This window comes from Acanthochromis polyacanthus, chromosome 21 (assembly GCF_021347895.1).
Source record: "Acanthochromis polyacanthus isolate Apoly-LR-REF ecotype Palm Island chromosome 21, KAUST_Apoly_ChrSc, whole genome shotgun sequence".
Taxonomy (NCBI): Eukaryota; Metazoa; Chordata; class Actinopteri; family Pomacentridae; genus Acanthochromis; species Acanthochromis polyacanthus.
The window spans coordinates 26,024,921-26,045,855 of record NC_067133.1 but is presented as its reverse complement, the minus strand read 5'-3'; the positions used below and the strand labels follow the sequence as shown (position 1 = coordinate 26,045,855).

At 41.0% G+C, this 20,935-nt stretch overlaps 1 protein-coding gene across 3 annotated transcripts in view; it reads right to left on the bottom strand.

The window, feature by feature from the left end:
- Positions 1-4,533: 4,533 nt before the first annotated feature.
- The window catches only part of cacna1ha (calcium channel, voltage-dependent, T type, alpha 1H subunit a), a 150,571-nt gene continuing 134,169 nt past the window's right edge, over positions 4,534-20,935 (bottom strand). For 2 of the 3 annotated variants that reach the window (XM_051941075.1, XM_051941076.1), the window contains exons 30-38: positions 20,442-20,575; positions 20,160-20,230; positions 18,764-18,842; positions 16,341-16,462; positions 15,313-15,471; positions 15,024-15,164; positions 13,505-13,673; positions 11,165-11,313; positions 4,534-10,069 (exon numbers count right to left, since the gene is read on the bottom strand). In XM_051941075.1, the coding sequence (XP_051797035.1) occupies positions 8,702-10,069; positions 11,165-11,313; positions 13,505-13,673; positions 15,024-15,164; positions 15,313-15,471; positions 16,341-16,462; positions 18,764-18,842; positions 20,160-20,230; positions 20,442-20,575 (2,392 nt within the window). In that variant the 3' untranslated portion in view covers positions 4,534-8,701. Of the gene's footprint in view, positions 10,070-11,164; positions 11,314-12,208; positions 12,266-13,504; positions 13,674-15,023; positions 15,165-15,312; positions 15,472-16,340; positions 16,463-18,763; positions 18,843-20,159; positions 20,231-20,441; positions 20,576-20,935 lie in introns of those variants that run through there. The other variant, XM_051941077.1, reaches the window with a different exon arrangement.

The window sequence follows — 20,935 nt, the reverse complement described above, 5'->3', positions numbered from 1 at the left end:
GGTAAAATGTGGGTGTGTTGTGGGCGGGATGTGAGGTGGATCCACCTGCACAATCTTCCAGCTGGTGTGTGATTTATAAAGGGAATTTGCATGCAGCTGTGCGTACGCACAGTTTTATAAATCAAAATATTTTTTGGCGTATGCCTATTTCAGATTTTCGGCGTAGTCAAACTTTTAGTATGGATCCTACGCAATGTTTTATAAATGAGGCCCCAGGTCTTTAACCAGCATCCCTAAAACCCATGGAGTCAACTCCAGAGAAATGAAGGGAGGTCAATTTTTTATCAACCTCCATCCAGATGTTCAACTTAGTATCTTTACTTTGAGATTTTTAGCACCACAAAAATTTAGTATCACACTTTATCATTTATTAGGACTTTAATGGAATCCACCGGCAGATTTAGATTTTGTTGTGAAACTTTATTCTTGTCGTCGTGGGACTGCAGTATTTAAAACTGTTCCTTCTATTTGACCTCATGTTTATTAGTTTTAGTGGAGAAAGTTAGTGAAGAGGTTTAAATTTCTTACTTTGTCATATTTTAAATATGACAAAAAAAATATAAAAAATAAAGCGTCTTGAGACAATTTGACGTGAAATTGGCGTTAAATAAATAAAATTGAATTTAAATTGTATGTATCTTGTAATGTTGGAGTAATTCAGACATATATGTTGGAAAACACATTTTCTTTGTCCATGAATCTGTTGTTTTCTCCAGTAATTCATTTCTTGTTTTGGTTTATAAAATGTCCAACCCAAATATATTGAGTTTGCTGTCATTAATACCAAAAATATTTACATTCATGATGTAGGAATTAGCAGTTTTTCACTTTTTATCTTAGTTTAGAAAGATGGTTAATAAAGTGTGAATTGTTGCAGCTTGTTAGCCGTAGAAGGTTTTAATCTTTGGGGCCGAGTGTCAAAAACATTTAGAAACCAACATCAACAAAACACTCAAAGATTTGAACATCATTAAAGGGAAATCCAACTTTTGCATGACAATGTCTCATAAAAGGACATTTATTTCCAATGTAAATGTGTGATATTCATCCTCTGGAGCTTCTCTTCACATCATCTTCTACCTTGACTGGTTTGGTCGAGAGCATGTGCAACAAACGTCTGAAAAACTGCACTTTAACATCAATGAATGAGACTGAAGTTTAATCTCTACATAAATGAGACTGAGTCTGGATGTGCTGCTCTGTCATTAACTCCTAAGTTTAGGGAAAGTTCAAACAAAAGAGGACAGTTCAGATAAGACTTGAGAATGAGCTTATTTTGAACAAACATCTCAGACTTTCTGAGCTTCAGCACCTCTAGCAAGATATTTGAACAACAAGCAACTCCAGAGATCCAGAAGTTGCAGAGAGTTAGCTTTAGCTGAGCCACAGAACGCTAACCTAGCAAACATTTCAGACTTTTCTCTGTGAATTCTGAGAAAAAATTTCCTATTTAATGACAGAGCTACACATCTGAACTCAGTCTCATTAAAACAGACTCTAATTAAGTGTCATCCATCCATATTAAAATGCAGTTAATCAAAATGTTTATTGCATGAGCACCAACAAAACCTGTCCAGGTAGAAGGCCACTTTGACAAACAGGAAGTGGAAGATTCCAAGCAGATTTATAGAAAGGGGAACCGGACTGTACTAAGTGTGGTGGAGTATAGAGGGATGTTTTGTGGGTTTTTAAGGCTGATTATGATTATTAGTGATACATTTGGAGAAGATATTCATTTGCAGTAAATGAAAGTATTTAAAATCTTGGAGTTAAACTTAGAAGAACACAAACTCCAACAGAAAACTTGGTTACATTTTTGTTTTGTTTCCAGATGTGAAGTTAAAGGAGTTTTATTTGTGACGTATAACCAATCAAATCCCTCCAGAAGACAGAGCAACCACAGGTAGATAAAGGTTCAGAGCCAAAGTAGTGCCATTTTTAAATGGTTTTATTACCGTAAATCAGTAAAAACTAAAATACTGATAATCAGTAAATCAGTCAGCCTACAATTACTACAATTCTACAATGTATGTCTCTTTCCTTTGACTTATTTGTAAAATATATGATGTATATGATCGCGTTTTTTTTTAAAACCAAAGGCTATACTATGATGTTTTCTCAGAGACATACTATGCTTCTCTGTTTGTTCTGGCCCTGGACCGCTGCACTCCTCCTCTGGTGTTTTCTGGATTGTTCTCAGCCGCATGCCTTCATCCACCCGGCATCCGTTGACTTGTCCTGCCTGCCGTCTCTGGATGCCAACTGCCTCTCAAAAGGCTCCTTCATCTGGCAGCACGTGGATGTGTGGGGAGATAGAGAGGGACCTTTGAATTGTTCAGAAAGGAAAACAGGGAACCCACTGGTAGTTTTAGTTTAGGGTACTACTGTGGTGTGTTTTTGTATTTTAAGAGGTGAACATGAAGATTTATATGAAATATTCAATGAACCGATATGTCATCTAGTGTTAAACTGAATAAGAATTCTTAATAATATAAAATGTAATTGACTGAGCTTTATTAATTAAATCGAGATATTTCAAATTGAAAGAAACACAAAATTGACTGAAAGATTTCACTCACACGGGCACACACACAGACACACACACTCTCACCACGGACTGCAGGGAGACATGGCATGACTGTAGATATGATTACCTGAAAAAGTCTTTTGCTTTAGTACTTCCAACACATAACCATCGGTAGGCTAATGAACTGATAACACGCTTACTTGGAATGGAACTGGAACTTAGCTCGTGGATGTTTTCATGTATCTTCATTTTCGATGAGCAGCCTTGAAGCAGTTTCGGTGTGGCACAAACCACAAGTGGATGTTGCACTTTTCACAGAAGACGTGTTTTTCCTGTACAGTATGGCATCTTGCATCTGGTAGTCTCTTTCTTCTCGTCATAATTTGGCATGTGGTCAACCATGTCATACTGCACTTCAGGTACAGGCCTTACATCCTGAACTGGTCTCTGAACTGGTCTGTGGGGGACACACGGTTCTGGAGACATACTGGGTCTTCCACGTTTTGCTGCCACTGTTTTATGGACTCTGACCAGACACTGGGCCACATTCATCTTTAAGTGGAGGAGATCCTGAATGTCTTTGGTCTGGATATTGGCCCTCTTGGCATCCAGCCTGTACTACAACCAACTGTTGACCACAGCCATGTCAAAAGCATGTGTAATCATTCTCAGGGTCCACTTTTTTGACCGAATTTCTGTATGGTACAGACTGACAAGTTGATCAAGCAAGTCAATGCCGCCTATTGCTTCATTGTATAGCTTAACCACTTCTGGACAGGGCACCATCAAAAACTGGGCCTTCTTTTTGTCCCGCCGCTGCACTTCATCCATTCTGCCAATGCCCACGAAGTTGGAGGCCATGACAACTGATCTGCTGTCATACCATTTGTGTCATGGTTCCACTCCAGCTCCTGCCCCTTTTTTTTCCTCTCCCTCTCTCTCTCCCAATCGCTTGCCCTCTGGCTGCCGGCTGATTACTGCATAGGCTTCAGCAGCAGTTAATCAGCCAACTCCACTCACCTGTTCCCCTCCTCTGCCATAAAAGCTCTCTGATTCCCTCAGTTGTTGCTGGATCATTGTTTGATCACATATGCTAAAATGTTTCTCATCACTAAATAGGACTATTTGTCTGCAATGCTGGTATGTCTTCGCTCAGCTGTTTGTCCTTGTTCCCCCTCCTGAGAAGTGGTTCAGAGTTGTTACTCCTCTGAGAACACAACCAGACAGACATCTTTTGACAGGACGTTTGCTGATTTGAGTCTTGTTCCCTTCATTTAGCAAACTCTGTATCTGTAATGAAATTGTTTTTGTATCTCTTAGTGAACAAAGCTTGATGTATTGATCCTCCGATGATATGGTCACTTTTGCTCTGTTTGATCATGCTTTGTATACGACTGATCCACTTTCCACAGAGTGCTACAGAGTGTTACAGAGGGCAATGCACTGCCCCCTTGGAAATCTCCCATCTAGCCATGAGTTGACACTGAGAAAATCTGTCTTTCTTTCGAATAACAATTTGATTTCTGACATTTTCACTTTGTTCTGAAGCCACAACTCTCAGTATCACAATATCTATTCATTATTCCAATGGAAAGTGTTTAGAGCTTGGTTCAAGTCCTTAAATTCATTGTCAAGATCCTTGGGATATTTCTCAGCAGTTTTTGCAGTGTGGGAGGACACACCTTCCTGCTGTAGGAGGCTGCTGGCGTTGGGGCATGCTATCGAAATGGATGGAGTGTTCTTGTTGTGCAACAATATTTAAATTGCCGGTACATGTAGAAGTGACATCCATATAAATGCCAGAAGTTTCCAAGTACAACATTGCATTGTAATGAGATGATCAGTCAAGTTAATGTTGAGCTTGATTGGTATGCACTAAATCTGATATCTCTGATACAAGCTAATCATCATGCATGGATGATTCATTTGTCGGGCTAAAGTATGCTAAGTTGGAATCAAACAGTAATAAGTTAACACAGTAAACAGAAGACACTCAGCAGACTGTGTGTGGAATAAAAAAAAAATCTTGTATTTTTTAATTGACAGGGAAACATCCTTCAGGACAACGGTTGGTCATCACACAATAATCAGCAACGATACAATAGATAGAGTCCGGCTGTGTGTCGAGCCTTTAAAACACCGCCCCTGTCCCCTCCCTTCTCCCTCTGTTCTGGGGAATGATGGAGGAGCTTATTATTGCAGACACATTGGGCTCTCCTCTGACAGACAGAACACATGCACCTCCTCCCCTCCTTGTAAGGCTTGGGGGGGGTTCTGGGGTGGGGGTGCCTGGGGCCAATCACTGAAGGGTTGAAAGAAAGAAAAGAAAGAAAGAAAGACAGAAATAAAGAAAATAAAAGAAAACACAAGGCTTCTGATTCATCAGAGCCAAGTTCTATCACAGTTTGAACTCTCTGGTGTTGTGGAAACACTCGTGTTGTGTCTGGAGCGTGATCACTGTCACTGGACCAGCTCAATGTCAACCAAGAAAACGCAACTTATTACTATTCTGATCAGTCCTTTACAGAGCATCAGGGCTGAGGCTACTCCTACATATAATATACATCAGATAATTATTTTCACCACCTACTATGTTTAGAGTATCAGGAGGAAAAGTGAAAAAAGTTCACCTCAACATTAAATAACAGTGGTTCCGAATAAAATAGAACCAACTTGGTTTCCATTTCTCTCTATAAAACTGTATAAAGAGGAGCTTCGTCCTCTTACAGTAAATAACCACCCAGTATTGCATTGGACAATAAAGAATAGGGTCATTTAATCAGTATTTTATCAGATACCAATTAATCAGAGCCCAGTGCAATTAGGTAGTCAATCTACAAATGGAAACATCTGAAAATGCAAATATTAAAATCTCTAAAACATTCAGATGAGTCTTTCCCAAAAGTTTTTTTTTTCTTAAATCAGAACATGCAATAGTCAAAACTGTTTCCTCAAAAACAGGATTTAAATACTGAGATCCAAAGATCTGTAAATCGTAAGAACAATTATGCAGTCACTCTACCAAACTGTGTGGATTAATATGGCAAATATGCTTTAGATCGGGGTTGTCTGCACCGAGTTAAATAAGAGTGAGACAGAGAGAGGCTGTCGTCTAGAGACTACCTAAAAACCTCCCATTGCTGACAGGCTGTGCAGGAAGAGGACAAGAAACAAGACAAAGCAGTTGTACAATATCATGATGTTCAAGCACATACTGTATAAAACATGATTTTAAACCAGAGAAATGACCGACTGTGCCATGTTCAGGAAGGACAACCTCTCAGAATCCAACATCAGATATGTTTCCGTATACCAGAACTGGAGGAAGAGTGCCATGAAAAGATGAGCCAGCTGTGTTCATCAGCAGCAACACTTTCACCGTCCCGGCGCTTTACATTCCGCTTTTGCAAGATGCCAAAATTCATCTACATTGTTACTTTTGCATCATTTTCACTTGATCTGCCAAATGTGGCTTTATCCAATGACGACAACCAATCAGGGGGCTTTGCTCTCAAAGGTCAAACGCGTTGACCTGCATCAAAAATGAGGTTAACAGACAATAATTATTATTATTTTAATCTCACAAGTCTACCCTCTGCATGCATACTGCTTGGGGGGGGGGAGCTAATGAGAGTGTAGCAGAATGATTATCTGTTAATTATTGTCATTAATAATCCTTTTCATCACTGACCCCATGTATACAAAGGTCCCTGCAAGTGTCACCATTTTCAAGGCAATTTATGCATTCGAAAATATAATTAAATTAGCTTCTTAAAAACAAAATGAACACCCATAAAAACAGGACCGGAGACATTTTTGCGCACCTGGTTTAATACTATTTCAGACTTTTAAACCATGCTGCAGAGACCTTTTATCACCCAGGTAGTCTGTGAGAAAAAAACTTTTAATTTGGTTGTAAATCCCTATCAAGATAAATTTTTATTCATTTCTGCACAAATATGAAAAACTCAGCCTTAAGTGATTATGGTACAGCATCAAAGCACTTTGGTTTTCACTCAGATTGCTGAGGACTTGTGCATGTTACGTGCTGGATCACAAAAAAAAAAAAAAAAAAGGTAAAATAACACAAGATTTAAAAAAAAGAAAGACGCCGTCCCAGCCAGCTGCCTTTGAAAAGGGGGAATCAGTACCAAGAAGCTCACAAGCATGCTTCTTGTGTGCATGTGCCAAACCAGACTGTGCACAAAAGAGAATAAATACATATTGTGCTGTGTGTCAGGATAGTAGTATGGCTTGGTAAGAAAACATTCAGCCACTGGAAGGAAAACGCTTGTCATACTTTGTCATTCATACCGTTGGGGGGTTGCATGATTCAGTCCGGTTAATTTAACACAATGTGGGAAACCAGTGAGGAAGTTGGTTGGTGAGGTTGAAAAAAGAAAATCTGAAATGACAAATGGCTTATTGAGTCCTCAGCAGAGATGCATGTCACTCTTCTGCTTACAGTAACACCATCAGCGGGTGGGCCTGAGCTTTGGGAGAAATCTACAGTACCTAACACTGCTTCCAGCCACACCCATCACAGCCACATTTAGGGCACAAGTACCTATAGTAGCATGAACACCAGAGATATAAATATTCTCAATCATCATATATATATAAAAAATGGGTTTATATTATATATAGTAGTTCTACAGTATGTATGAATACAAGAGTGTGGCTGTTTTTATGTAGTGTGGATGTCACTATATTTTCCACAAGTTATATATTATTATTGCACTCTGGCTACACATATTTAGTAAGTTAGTTTGGTTGTCTTTAGATGTACAGAAACACAGGTGTCAGAGCTGATCCAGCTTGAAAACAGCAGTAGAAGAGCGGCTCAATGATACCACGCATAGTTTCTCAAAAGAATCATGCAAAATTTTGTTCTGGTTACAAATTGTCTGATAGCTAGATCCCCCCCACCCCCACCCCCCACCCCAAATATTTCTTACATTCTTAGATTTGCAAATTTAAATTTAACATTGCAGAAACAGGGCACATGTTTAGCCATTTAGCCCTAATATATTGCACTAAATATATACTACTTATTTGTGTATTTTGCAGTTCTCCATGTGAAAATTCATCCAAACGTATCACTGAGTCCCCCTTCGTACAACTGTTCATTAGACACTAGATACATAGAAATCTGAGACAAAGCTACAGAAACACATCACACCCCTGTTTGTTCTCTTCTTTCTCTTTTCCAAAATAGAAAAATAAAATCCCTCTCCTCAACTTCAGCTAGCAGACTGAGAGATGGGTTGATGTCCTTCGCCGCTCGCTCTCTCTCTCAGTTTTGAAAAGAAACATACATTCACAAGAGGACAACAGAGGATAAAACAAGCAACTTGAAATTCAAATTTGTGTGCAAAAACATTTTAGATCTCTATAAAAATATGTGCATATGGATAGAGCTATTTTTAATCTCACCAAATACAGTATTTTCCTTTATTTACAATGCACAGATACACAAAGAAACAAACACTACAGCTCTGCCCTGCTCCCCCTCTCTGTCGATGCAAGCATAAGAATAACATGGCCGACTTCCGTGACAACAGATCTGACGATACTCGCACATAGGAAAACACACGCTCACTCACTCACACACACACACACACATACTCACACACTTCTGCTCTGATCAATGTGATCGAGGAGCAGAGGAGGGGCAAGCAGAACTTCTGTAGAAAACCTGAAGTTGCATATCCCACGATACTCCCCACGCTCCATGTCACAAACCACTTCCTGTAAAAGTCAGAGGTTATCAGCCAGACGCTGCTTCCTGATTGGCTTGCGTGGGTGAGGACAGTGTGTGAAAAAAACTTTGGCTACGAAGTTAGGTGGCTTTAGTCCTGGTGTGTCATTAGTATTAGTCCCAAACACACCATGTACAGTGAGTACTGGTACAGCCTCAGTGGATCTGCTGTCTTTCAGGCTGGGTTTAGAAAAAAAGGATCCATTCTCTGTTATTCTGGGACGAGTCTGTACCAACGTCCAGAGAGAGTAATCAATGTCTTTTTTATGATCTTAATCAACAAAAAAACAAAAACAAAAACAAAACCCTCTCCCTGTGAACTTATTCTCTCCCCAGCATTGATCTCTGCTGGGGTCAGAGCTCCAGTTGCAGAGATTTTAAACAATTCACCTCCTGAATCAAATGCTCCATGTTTACTGGGCGGTCCTCCGATTCTTTGCACTGAATCCTGCACCGCTTCCCAGTCTGTTGTCGAAAGGGGAAGAGCAGGTGGCTGTATCAGTGTCTGATATGCCAGCTGACAGGCCGCTCGTGTATCTGGACTGTGGTTGGTCGAAGGTGAACTGGGGGAGGGTGACGTATTCTCCTGTGAGGGGGTGCCTCGCAGCGGGTGAGAGTGGGTGCGGGAAAGGCATAGGGTTTGGGACCAGAGGGGCGTGAGGCTGAATGAAGATGTTGGGGCTGATGGGGATGTGTGGGTGTGTAGATGTGGATGCAGGCGGCGGCGTGTACGCCTGAGTGTGTGTCGGGGTGGATGAAGGTGTCAGTGTGTGGGTTGGTGAGTGTGCTTGCAGCGGAACGTGGATTGGTGTTAGCGGTGTTTGCATCTGTGTGTCTGCCGAGACGTCTTGTGTGCTTGACTGTGTGTGTGGTGTCAAGTCATAGGACGGTGTCCTGCGTCTCAGCATCATGCTGCAGTCAGCCAGTTTTGGGGGTGAGGCGATGTGGGGATGCTCCCTCTCTGTTGGTGGGTGGATGGATATGCAGGGAGGACTTATCTTCTTCTTTCTGTGGTTGCTCCCGACTGACTGCACCCTCATAGGGAATCCCTGACCTTTCTCCGACCGACGGACGTCCTGCGTGAAGTGTTGGTCATCTCCTTTGATGACGGCCTGCGGGAGGCAGACCTCGATGGAATGGCGTCGGTGGTCATCCGAGTGACCGGCAGACAACGATGATGGCTTGTCCAGGAAGCCCTGGTTATCGACGATAAAGCCTTTCCTGAAGTCATGGTCCATCAATCCTGCCCCGAGCAGACTAAGTGCGCTCCGTGAGGAGGACGGTGGCAGCGGGGGAGGAAGAGGGGAGGAGGTGGGGTCGAGAGAGCATGGCATGGTGCAAGGGGAGAGGGAGTGACTGCGACCCGTCGTCCCTCTGCTCTCCTGCCCTCCTCCTTCCTCTTCCCTCCATCTGAGTTGGGCTGAGCTGGTGATGTGATACACCTCCTCGTCAGCCGGGTCGGAGAGGGAGACGGCGGAGGGCGGTCGGGGTCTCCGGAGGCTCGGAGGGCGCAGGGGGAGGCGTGGTGAGGGAGGTGGGGGGAGAAGAAGTGGAGGGGAAGATACCAACAGAGGGAGAGGGGAGGGAGACGGAGGAGGGAGTGGGAAGGGAGAGGGGGAGCAGGGTGGCAGGGAGAGGGCTGAGGGAGAAGGAGGAGGAAGAGGCGATGAAGAGGAGGTAAGGGATCGTGGGGAAGGGGAGAGGGGGGGCAGGAGGATAGCAGCAGGCCTCTCTTGGTGCTCACAACCCTGGGACTCCACAGAATCCACTTTAAGTGCCACCTGCAAAATAAAGAAACATCACATAATGACACAAAATCCATAAGTGGCTGTTAACAAGTAACATCAGTCTGCAGTGCTTCTAAAAAGTATTCATTCACCCTTCTCCAAAGTTAAAGGCCTTGTAATAAACACTAGCTTGTAAGTCCTTCACAGGAACTGTAGGTGCCACTGGGGAAGAATCCATGCTCACTCGTATACACGGTCTCTATCATTTTAGCTGCTGAAGCTTTAAACTCCTTCAGCAGAGTCATCTTTGTCCTGGTGGCCTCTTTCCTGCAAAGTCACTCATTTTCTGCTCTAGGCAGATTTATGCATGCGGCATAGCTCATCCTTTACTAAATGATGGATTTAACTGTACTCCTAAACGCTCAGGCTTGTTTGTAATTCTTCAAACCAATCACAGTCATCATGGGTGGGACACAGCAAAAACACAGTGACAGGGAGGCGATGACTAAAACTGATCATCCACCGCGGAAAAAAAAAAACTTAGCAGAGTTACTTAACTCCAAGATTTGATTTTTACGTAGTAGGTTACAGTCCAGCGGTTGCTGCTTTTGTTTTCAGTGGCAAAGAAAACACGCAAATAGCAGAATAGGGGGAAGAAAGCTAACTGAGATAACCTGCCAATGGTGAGCTCATACCTGCAATTTACATCTGGTGAGTGAGACTAGTCTCTTCCTTGCATTGTCTCTTAGATTTAGAGGACAGCCTAGGCAGATTTACACATGTGCCTTCATTTCTTAATGATGGATTTAACTGTACTTCAAGTGACATAGTTTCTTGGATTATTCTTTGGTCTAGCCAGCAGTACTGATTCAATAGTTGCTAGACCTTCCACATACAGGTTTCTTACTGTTAAATTTCCTCTATTTCATTAATTGTGTGACTTGGCCTGTGCACTTCAAAGGATGTGAATACTTGCAATCACGTACGTTCCTTAATATAATTTTTTTCACAATTGCCAGTACTTTATCAGAAATTGTTTTCACTTCAACATAAAAGAGGAATGAGCAGCCTTGGCGGATTACTGCGCTCTCTCAGCGCTTTTCTAGTTCGTATCTGTACATGAAAGGAAGCTGACTTGGGATCTCTCACCTGTCTGTGCAGGGCCCGTGGTGAGGGGCTGGGTGTTGGCGGGGCGATGCGGGGGAGGGTGAGGGTGGGACGGTGAACGGGGGAAACGTCTGGAACCTGCAGCAGGGAGCGGCTCTCACAAGGCTGAGAGTGGACCGACATCACTGAAACTGCAGGGAGATGAAGTTTTAATCGAACGTGATACAACTGCTTATACGTTTAATATTTACACATGCATTTTTGCATAAGACACGTGCATAGTTGGGCAAACACACAAACACTATTTCCTATTTGGGATAGATTCAAATTATTATGCTTGAATTATCAATGCAGAAGTATCACATCACTAACACTTTATTGTGATAAAACATTTGAACCATTCAATTAAAAGTTCAAGTTTTAGTCATGCTGAAGTCAAAATTGCTTTCATTTGTTATCAAAATAAAGTGTTTTCTGGGCAAAAAATCCTTAGCAGATGCAGTAGCTGAACTGTAACAGTCCTGAACTGACTGCCAGATGGATGTAATACTCTGCATTAGATCCTGGTTAGAGTTACAGTTTCACGTTACTGCATTTAGTCTTGACAGTATATAGCACTTTCATGTATCATATGTCAAGTATACCGCCAGATGAGGAGACAGAAACTCCATGAGAAGTTCAATCTGTGCTTAACTACAGCAGTGAAACTACATAACCAGGGTCTTAGGCATTCTGCACACACGGGCCCAGTAAACCTGTGAGTTCAGATGTAACAAAAGTAAAACATGTTTTTTTAAAAAACAAAAAATATTGCTGCAAAGTCAAGTTAGATGACAAACAAATTCATTTGAAGTTGATGCTTTCAGTTCAAGCTGCAAAGTCAATGGATAACAAATCTCTCCCAAATAGGCAAAGATCAGCAACCATGAGGATTAAATAATTTGCACATACAGTTTTCTGACTTTGCAGCTTGGCCATGAAGTTAACCGTCATAGTTTAGTTTCAGCCATTGCACAGCTGAGCAGATGAGCCCGTGTGAAAGTTGCAGAGGTTCACACGTATCGGCTCATCCGCTACAGTTAGTACCTTCGGACAGAGCTGGGTCTGTCCACAGCCTGGCCACAACATGCCATTAGATTCTGACTGCAGATAAAACAGTTATCAGTGCTTAGAGAAGTATTCCGTGTCTGTTTGATTTTTTAATATATATATATATATATATATATATATATTTATTCCTGCTTTAACTTTCACTTTTTACAGACACAATCTGGAAATACAGCAAAAAACAAAAAACAAAAAAACACCTAAATGTTATGTAAAACAATAGTGATATTTATGTCTTTCTGAACAGTGAATTCCTAAATCAAAATGTACAAAACACAAAATAACTGATTTCAAAGCATTCCCAGAATGGCAGATCGATGGTCTCTGCTCACAAGCTGTTCAGTCTCTTCTCCATCTTCACAAAAAACCAACAAATTCAGCAAACCTTTCCCAAGGCCAGATTATTTTCTTGAATCTGCATCGCTATTCGAACCAAAATCCTTTTTTGAATTTTAGTCATATTCATTTCATGGTAAAATTCTAAACTGCACAGATAACTTCTACTTCAACTTCTACTTCAACTCTTGATGGTAAAACATGAGCATTTTGTCACATTAAAAAGAAAAAATGTATGCACTTAACAGGTTTGTTATGAACTATGTCAACAGCTATGATTCATGGGACATGCTGTTAGTGTTGCTGTATCCTGGTAAAACAACTGCTTTGTCATATGTAAACAACATCTCACCATATTTTGCACTTGACTATTTATTGATAACTTTTAATGACCTTTTTCTTTTTGTAAATCTCCATATTATGTCTGGACTACGGTGTCTGGCCAATGGCAAAGTTTTATGCTCCTTATATCCCCTGTTAAAAATAATATTATTAAATCACAGAGCTAAAAATTTTGAATAATTTCAACTTTTATCATCCATTTTAATTTGGGAGTGCTAGAAAATACTGCTTTGGAGCTTTAATAGTGCAGAAAACTTGGGGAATTTAACAAAAAATGATTTATTTGATTACTGAACCGTGGACTATAGTACCTAGATTACTGAATGACACAGTCTGTATGCATAAAAGCCATATGCTAATACTAGTTAATCTTAAGTACTTAATTTGAAATAAATTACAGCATTAGACTGGAAATCTTATAATCACCGTGATTAGCTTGGTGCTAGAAAAGCACATGCATCATGTTTCAGTTTCAGTCCATGTGAGGCTTAGTGGCTGTTTAACACACATGGAGGACAGAATACAGAAAAAACACCCATGTTAATTAATCAATGCTTGTCTCATCTCTCATATTTAAATCCTGAACTATTCATTTACCTGAATGCTGGTGCTGGGGGCTGAGATCTACCTCTTCCAACGGGTAGGGGGCGCTGGCGGGGCGTACAGGCCGAAACATGTAACTGTCATTTGGAAGCGAGTGCATCCTGGATACAGACATCTTCCCTGACGACAGCTGGTCCTGGTCATCAAACTGCACCTCTTCTTCCTACAGGGGGAGACAGAGACCGCACAGGTCTGGCACTCACTGTGTTTAACTAGAAATATTGTCTAATGCATCAGTGTTTCACAGTGAATTAACTGAACTGGCACAGTATGAAACACGCAGCACATAATATTGTACAGACCTGATCCGACTGTGTAAGGAGATGACTTATGTTGTGACCTGGCAGTATATAAAAAGACTGAAAAGAATTGGATATGCTGCACACGGCTTTATTCTGTCACACCCACAGCTCCAGATCCAGTTGTAATATTACAATACTAATGAACAAGGGCACACAGGCTCATTCGAGATGAACTGCCGCTCGCCTGGAAAGTGAACCAGAGGAGGCAGCAGCCGCAGCAGGGGGCAGAGCCAAAAAGCTGCAGTAAAGTCAAACAGTTTCCAGCAACCTTCAGTCTTTACAGGAAATTACAGGAACATCCTGTCAGATCTGACTCCAATTTAATAAAATGCTATCGGATCCATATATCAGATTGCATGCAGTCTCCAACAGTTATAGTTATGAAAAGGAAGGCTGTTAAAATTCTATACAGGTGATCTGTGATCTCTGTCCATGGTTCAATCCTCATTTTACATGAAGACTGATGTAAATCAGTTTCATATAAAAATCTGTCTCCATTTATTAGTGAGCTTTTCAGATTGGCTGAAACATCTGTACAGATGTTATTCTATGAACACTAACATCCCTCTACTCGGTAGTTTTTGTGTTGTGAAATGCTTAAAAAATTAAACCAGTCCAATATCAATACACAGCAACTAGAACTACACAATACACATAGTTTATGGTCTGGAATCTGAAAGTTTTGAGCCTCTGTGACTGAAAATGTGTTCTCTTCACAGAAAAGGATTCTAAGCAATTCTAAATTTATCCAGTTCAAAAAACGAAAGGTCTCAAGTGGTATACTGTTGAGCAAACATGTGAGTCAATCAGTTGTGAGATCAGAGGAGAACCAGGCATTTCCCATCGAGCTCTGAGGCCCCCCAGTCGATGGAGAGCAACTGGCCCCAAAACCTGCAGCCTCGATCTAATGAGATTTTTTTCTTGACATCCGATAGGCCTGTCATAAAATCAGATTTCCACTACATGATAATAATGGTGGAAAAAGTCACAATAATGATATCATCGAAAACCTCAAAAGAAGAAAAGAACAGTGCTTAATTCCAGTGTGGGTAAAGTCTCTCAATCTTGTCAAGCATCTCCTCTGAAATGATTTTGCATAAAGTCAGAATAAATAAAGTCAGGATCAAGTTTAACCAACGTTGTGCAGTGATCGCTGGTGATTGATTCTTTGCAGGCCTGACTCATCTCAACAGAGGCAGATGTCTTCCTACCTCTCCAGGTGAATGTGGGCATGGACCAACATAGGTTCCTGCCACTGAGCTGTTGTTTGAAGTTGTGCTTAGTCTGCGTTCCCTCTCCATCGCCATCTCCAAGGCGATCTCTGCATCCATCTCTGCATCCTCTTTGGCTTCCTGCAAACGCACATATACTTCTACTTAGTGACTACATATTACAGGAAATCTTAGCAATACTCAACAAAGGAGTTCAGTCCAAAATGGGAAAAAAATGTTTATATTTCTGCTCATTTTCCGTCTTTCTTGTTCTTTCTGGTTAGTATACCTTGTTGCTTTCCTCTAGATGTTTCATCAAAACAGCCACCACCACATTGACCAGAACAAACTGAGCCATGAGGACAAAGGTGACGAAGTAAATTGGAGAGACCAAAGGCAGGTATGAGAGACAGTTGCGGTCGTCTGGGAGACACTCCCTTAATGTGTCCTGAGGAGAAAGATTCAGAAAGAAGGAGGGATGAAGGGAAGAGAAAGGAAAATGGGAAACAAAAAAGAAAACCCTGACACACATAAGAAAACACAGTCAACTGGTAATAGTTAATAATACATCAATGCACAACTATGTCTAGCTGACACTTCTGCAAAGTTCTACTTTTGTTTAGCCTAAACTGATTTATCTCCCAGTAGCTTTGAATGAAACCAAAATATATCTCAATTGGCAAAAATGTGCACAGCTTCACGACACTGCCAAATAAACTACATGTTCCTGTAAATCTACTTATTGTTAGGGTTTTAGTTGGCTTCATGAGGTGCACTTTAAATGCAGAAAGTGTGCATCACTGACTCATGAGGGCCCTCTACTGGAACTTAAAAGGTATTTGATTGGATTGCATAAATTGCCACCTCCTCGTAACACAAGCTCTGAAAAGAAATATCTCCCACAATAGCATAAATCAGCAGAAAAAAAAAACTTTTGCGACACAAACATCTGCCATAAATCAGCGAGAGTCTGTTTAGAATTCAAACTGTTCTTATCATTAAGCACAAACAACCAAACATGGAAGTCATTAGAACCACTGTCCTTGTTCTTATCAGATCATATGTACATTTTTCATGTCATTTAGGGACAAGTACATCATCCATCACATTTTTTAATAAAGTCAAAATCAAGATGTGAGAGTGTTGACATTGCTCAGCTCTAAGCCACTTTATCATTTCATAATTGGTTTTCGAGGTCACTGCTCTCTCCGTGGTTATGAGATAATCTAGTCATCATTTATGAGAGTGCATGTGTGTGTGTGTGTGTGTGTGTGTCTGTGTGTGTGTGTGTGTGTGTGTGTGTCTGTGTGTTCATACTTTCATAATCCCATTCCAGTTGTCTCCAGTGGACACTCGGAACAGTGTGAGGAAGGCCATCCCGAAATTCTGAAAGGTTGCGTGACGACTCAGACCTTCACATGGATTGTTGTCAGTGCACTCTAATACAGACAAAGGCAAAAAAAAACTGAGCTACAAGCAAGAATGGAATACTGTCCGTGCCCCATTTAGAAAGTACTACTGCTTTAAGTCATATGCAAGCAGAGTACAAGGAAATAAACAGCTGCTAAGTAGTGGTTCCCTGTGGACGAGACACAGGAGACGAGAGAGGACCTGTCTTCTGGAGGACATGGAAAGTGTCAGGGTCACTTTGACAGAAAGCTCTCAGGAGCCTGTTTGTGGAATAAAAACATCCACCAGAAGCTATCTTCCTTCGTTTCAAACCCCAGGTCACATTAACAAGGAGCTGGAGAGGAAGGAGAAGGTCCTTGGAGGGTTATGTATCTTGTTTCTTATTCTAAGTATCAGTCACCGGGAGAGTTAACAATACCACTGTGAAGCTCAGAGGAACTGAAGAGGGCAGTGTTATGTAATGGTAAATGGAATAAAATTTTACTTAAGTAGTTCTTTTTATGCAAGACTGAAATGCACAGTGTGCAACAAAGAAATGGGAGAAATGTTATATTTACACTACCATTCAAAAGTTTGGGGTCACTTTGGAATGTCCTTATTTTTGAAAAGAAAGTTTTTTTTTCAAAGAAGATAACTTCAAATTAATCAGAAATACAGTCTAGACATTCATAATGTGGTAAATTACTATTCGAGCTGGAAATGGCTGATTTTTAATGGAATATCTACATAAGGTACAGAGGAGCATTTCCAGCAACCATCACTCCTGTGTTCTAATGCTACATTGTGTTAGCTAATGGTGTTGGAAGGCTAATCGATGATAAGAAAACCCTTGTGCAGTTATGTTAGCACATGAATAAAAATGTGAGTTTTAAAGGAAAACATGAAATTATCTGGGTGATCCCAAACTTTTGAACATTAGTGCACAATTTGTAAAAAAGGCATGACAGAGAAAAAGGGGGCTTGATGAAAAGGGTTCAGAATTAATGTAAATGGAAACCCCTATGTGTTAGGCCTCATGGCTCAGTGGCAAGAAAATAGGAGTGAAAATAAAGGTTTAGTCTGGGCACGAAAATCAATAGACAAGGAATTAGATAGGGTTTGAATTACTTTTAGGTTCTGCTGTGCCAAATACAAGCTACGAAAACAACATGGAGTCAAAAATGTCAGCATTAACATTTAAACATTGATTCAGTCCCCTATGACTGCATCGAATCTGCTCAGTCTTCTGCACATACAATGGTCAGAGTTGACAAATGCACATCAGAGGTCTGCCAGTTATGTCATTTCCTTTCCACTTTTCAGTGGAAATGATTTTTTACAACACAAGTTTTAAAAAATTTTGAAACGCACATACACATGAACCCCAAAGAGCTCCAAAGTCCTCAAGTGGAGGACTTTGTTGCTTTATATGTAGATGTTTTGTATTCCCTGACAGCCATCTGAAGGGAAAAACAAAAAGTTTCGTTATTAAAAACCCTTCATGCGAAATATACAACATAAAATAAGAAGGAATAAGAAATGCTATGAATCTTATTTGATGCAAAATTCAATATGTGCTCATCATTGTAAACTTCCAGAAATCCCATACTGGCTCAAAGACTTGGAGAAAAGAAAAAAGCCCCATAACCACCAGTCATGATTGAGTCTGTGGGTGGGACAATATGACAGTTTATAGTAATGCTGCCTGATCTCCACCAAGCTGCGCCACAACTTCTCTGCAAGCCAAAACACATTTCACTCCTCAGCAATTGCGAGGCACAAAGTGCCATTTAAAGTGAAGGACAGATACATCTAAAAGCTTCTGTCAGCTGCTTGGCAAAATAAAAATCAGAGTAAAAACAGGAAAGGGGATTTTTGCCCCATAAAACGGAAAAACAGACATCACTTTGTTTCCCCGATGCCAAATCGGAATAACATTTTGCAGAAAGCGAGTTCTTTATCAGCTAGTTCTTTACATTTTGTCTTCCCAGATGCTTTTTTCGTCCTCTTTTTAGCTAATCTTCTTCCCTCGCACATTATTGCACATTCAGAGAAAACGGAGCCGGCCTATCGAGGAAGCAATATGTGAATAAATGTGATCATGCAAATGTGATCTTTCCTTGGTAGGAGCAGCGCTCTGATGTAAGAGTGGTGGAGAGAAGCAGAGACAGATGGGCATGGAGAGCGAGGATTCAACAGAGACGACTCAGGCAGGAAAAATTTGCTATAAGTCGTGACTGTGGTAGTAATGAGTGTATCCAAAAACCCTTTCTGCTGTAGACCAACATGTGTGTGTGTGTATGTGCGTGTGTGTGTGTGTGTATGTGTTTTCGGCAGGTTGTGTGACTGACCCAGTTTGCCAAAGAGCTCCACTCCCAGAGCAGCATAGATGAAGAACAGCAGCATGAAGAGGAGACCAAGATTTCCCACCTGGAAGCAATAACACATGTCATATCCCACTTCTGTGCACCAAACAGTGTAAATAAAGCTCCAGGGAATAGAAAGCATTAGGATTTACAGCATTCTATTTATTCCATTTGACACATATTTAACCCTACATTATAAATGGAAAGACCTTATTTACCAGCACGTACTGCCCGCAGGTAAGCTCATTGCTGCAAACACTCAGCTGACTTACACTAAAAACGAACCTCGTACAAACTATTTGCTTGCTTGTAGTGGCACTAAAAACCACAACTTCTCTATTTACACATTAGCACTGTAGAGAAAACAGGTTGTGCATGCAATAATCTGTATTTATGCACCATGTAACCTGAATTTAGTTTCATTTCCCCGTAGCTATTAAAGTTCGTGTGTGTACATCATAATAAAATAGACTCTAAGAACAAAAAATCACAGCAAGCTTTAATATCAAAAAGTCTGAGCTGCATTAACGGCAGCATTTTTCCCCCGTTCAACAAGAAAGCTATAAAAACAGTCATCATAATGGATTTTGTGGGCACACTCTGTGAACATTATCGAAAGCACTTCCTCCGACTACATCTGCATCGTGTCATCAGAATGTTGTCTTTTATCCTTACACTCTGTATGGCGCACCCTGTGCCCCAACGGTTATATTTGTACACTTGACATTTAGAAAACAGCAGAACAATGGAGTCTGTCACTGCATGTACATCACAGTCTTGGGTGCAGCTGCTCTTTGCCTCTAAGATTTGGGCCAGGCAACAGGACAGAGAGACTTGATATGCTTCATCCACATACTTTAAAACGGAGTGCATCGACCAGACAGATGATGGGAGAAAGCCAGTTGTATAGTCTGATTCCGAAAATGATTTATTAAAAGAAAGCACAGCTCACGGATCAAGGACCAATCTACGCAAAAACGTATTTACTGGCAATCTATTGGAGTCTGAAAATAGATGCCCTATTTGCCTGAATTTCAGTGCAACCTCTTCTGCAAGATCATTAATAAGCTCTTATTTTTCTGACTGCCAAAAGTGATGTTCTGTAGTGTGCACATTTAATAGGAAAACCAACTGAAGTGCACAACAGACCAGCAGAAAGGTAAGAGAGGGCACAAACAAATATAGACGCTTGAGGGTCAGAATACGAATCTTGTAATGTGGATGGATACGCCTCGAATGAAATATTCATCCACGAGCATGAATCTTTCAGAGCTGTCTATTTTGAAGAAAATTGCCATACTGACCCTATATTCATGAATAAAACAAAAAAACAAAACCACTCTTTTCTTTGGCGTTGAGACCTCGCAGAGACCGTGTTTACCTGCGGCAGCGCCTGCATGACGGTATCCAGCAGGGCTCTCATCCCCGTGGCCATCTTCAGAAGCTTCAGCACTGCAGAGACACACAACAGTAACGGCAGCAGTCTCGGTTAGCTGTTACTCGGCACATTTGCTGCACAATTTACAAAGGCACAGCAAGATACGAGTGTTAGGGAGACTCTTAGCTGTGTATTTACTTTTAGAAATGACTTCTAATGCCAAATTTACGAGGATAGACAATGAAAGCTGACTAAATGACTGGCAAAAAGGTTGTGTGTGTTTACCTCGTGCTATCCTGAGTACTCTCATGATTCTGATGATGGTAGGGTTTATTGGCAGTGCTGCATTCATTTTCAGCTCCTCCAGGGTGATGCCCATGATGGACAATGCCACTATAGCTACATCCAGCTGATTCCACCTAAACATACGTTGTTGGTCATTTTAGGAACATACAAAAAAATAAAAACAGTTGATATATCACATAGTGCTGCTCTGACAAGATTTCTCTCTTTCTCAACAAATACACAATCCTCCCTTTGAAATCTGTAATTGTGTAATCTTTAAAGGTTACCGTGAGTTAGCAGAAAAGAAGAAAAAGAGGAGGAGATGCAATACTGCTGCTGTCTGGCTGCTGATAGTAAATAGTGAAAAGGTTGTTTAGATTCATGGGTATTCCACCCATTAATCTGTATGGTTGGGAAAACACTGAGTTTAACCCTGACAAGACTCCTCCAGGCCACCTTGAGACAGATAAATACACTCACTATCCAGTGTAATG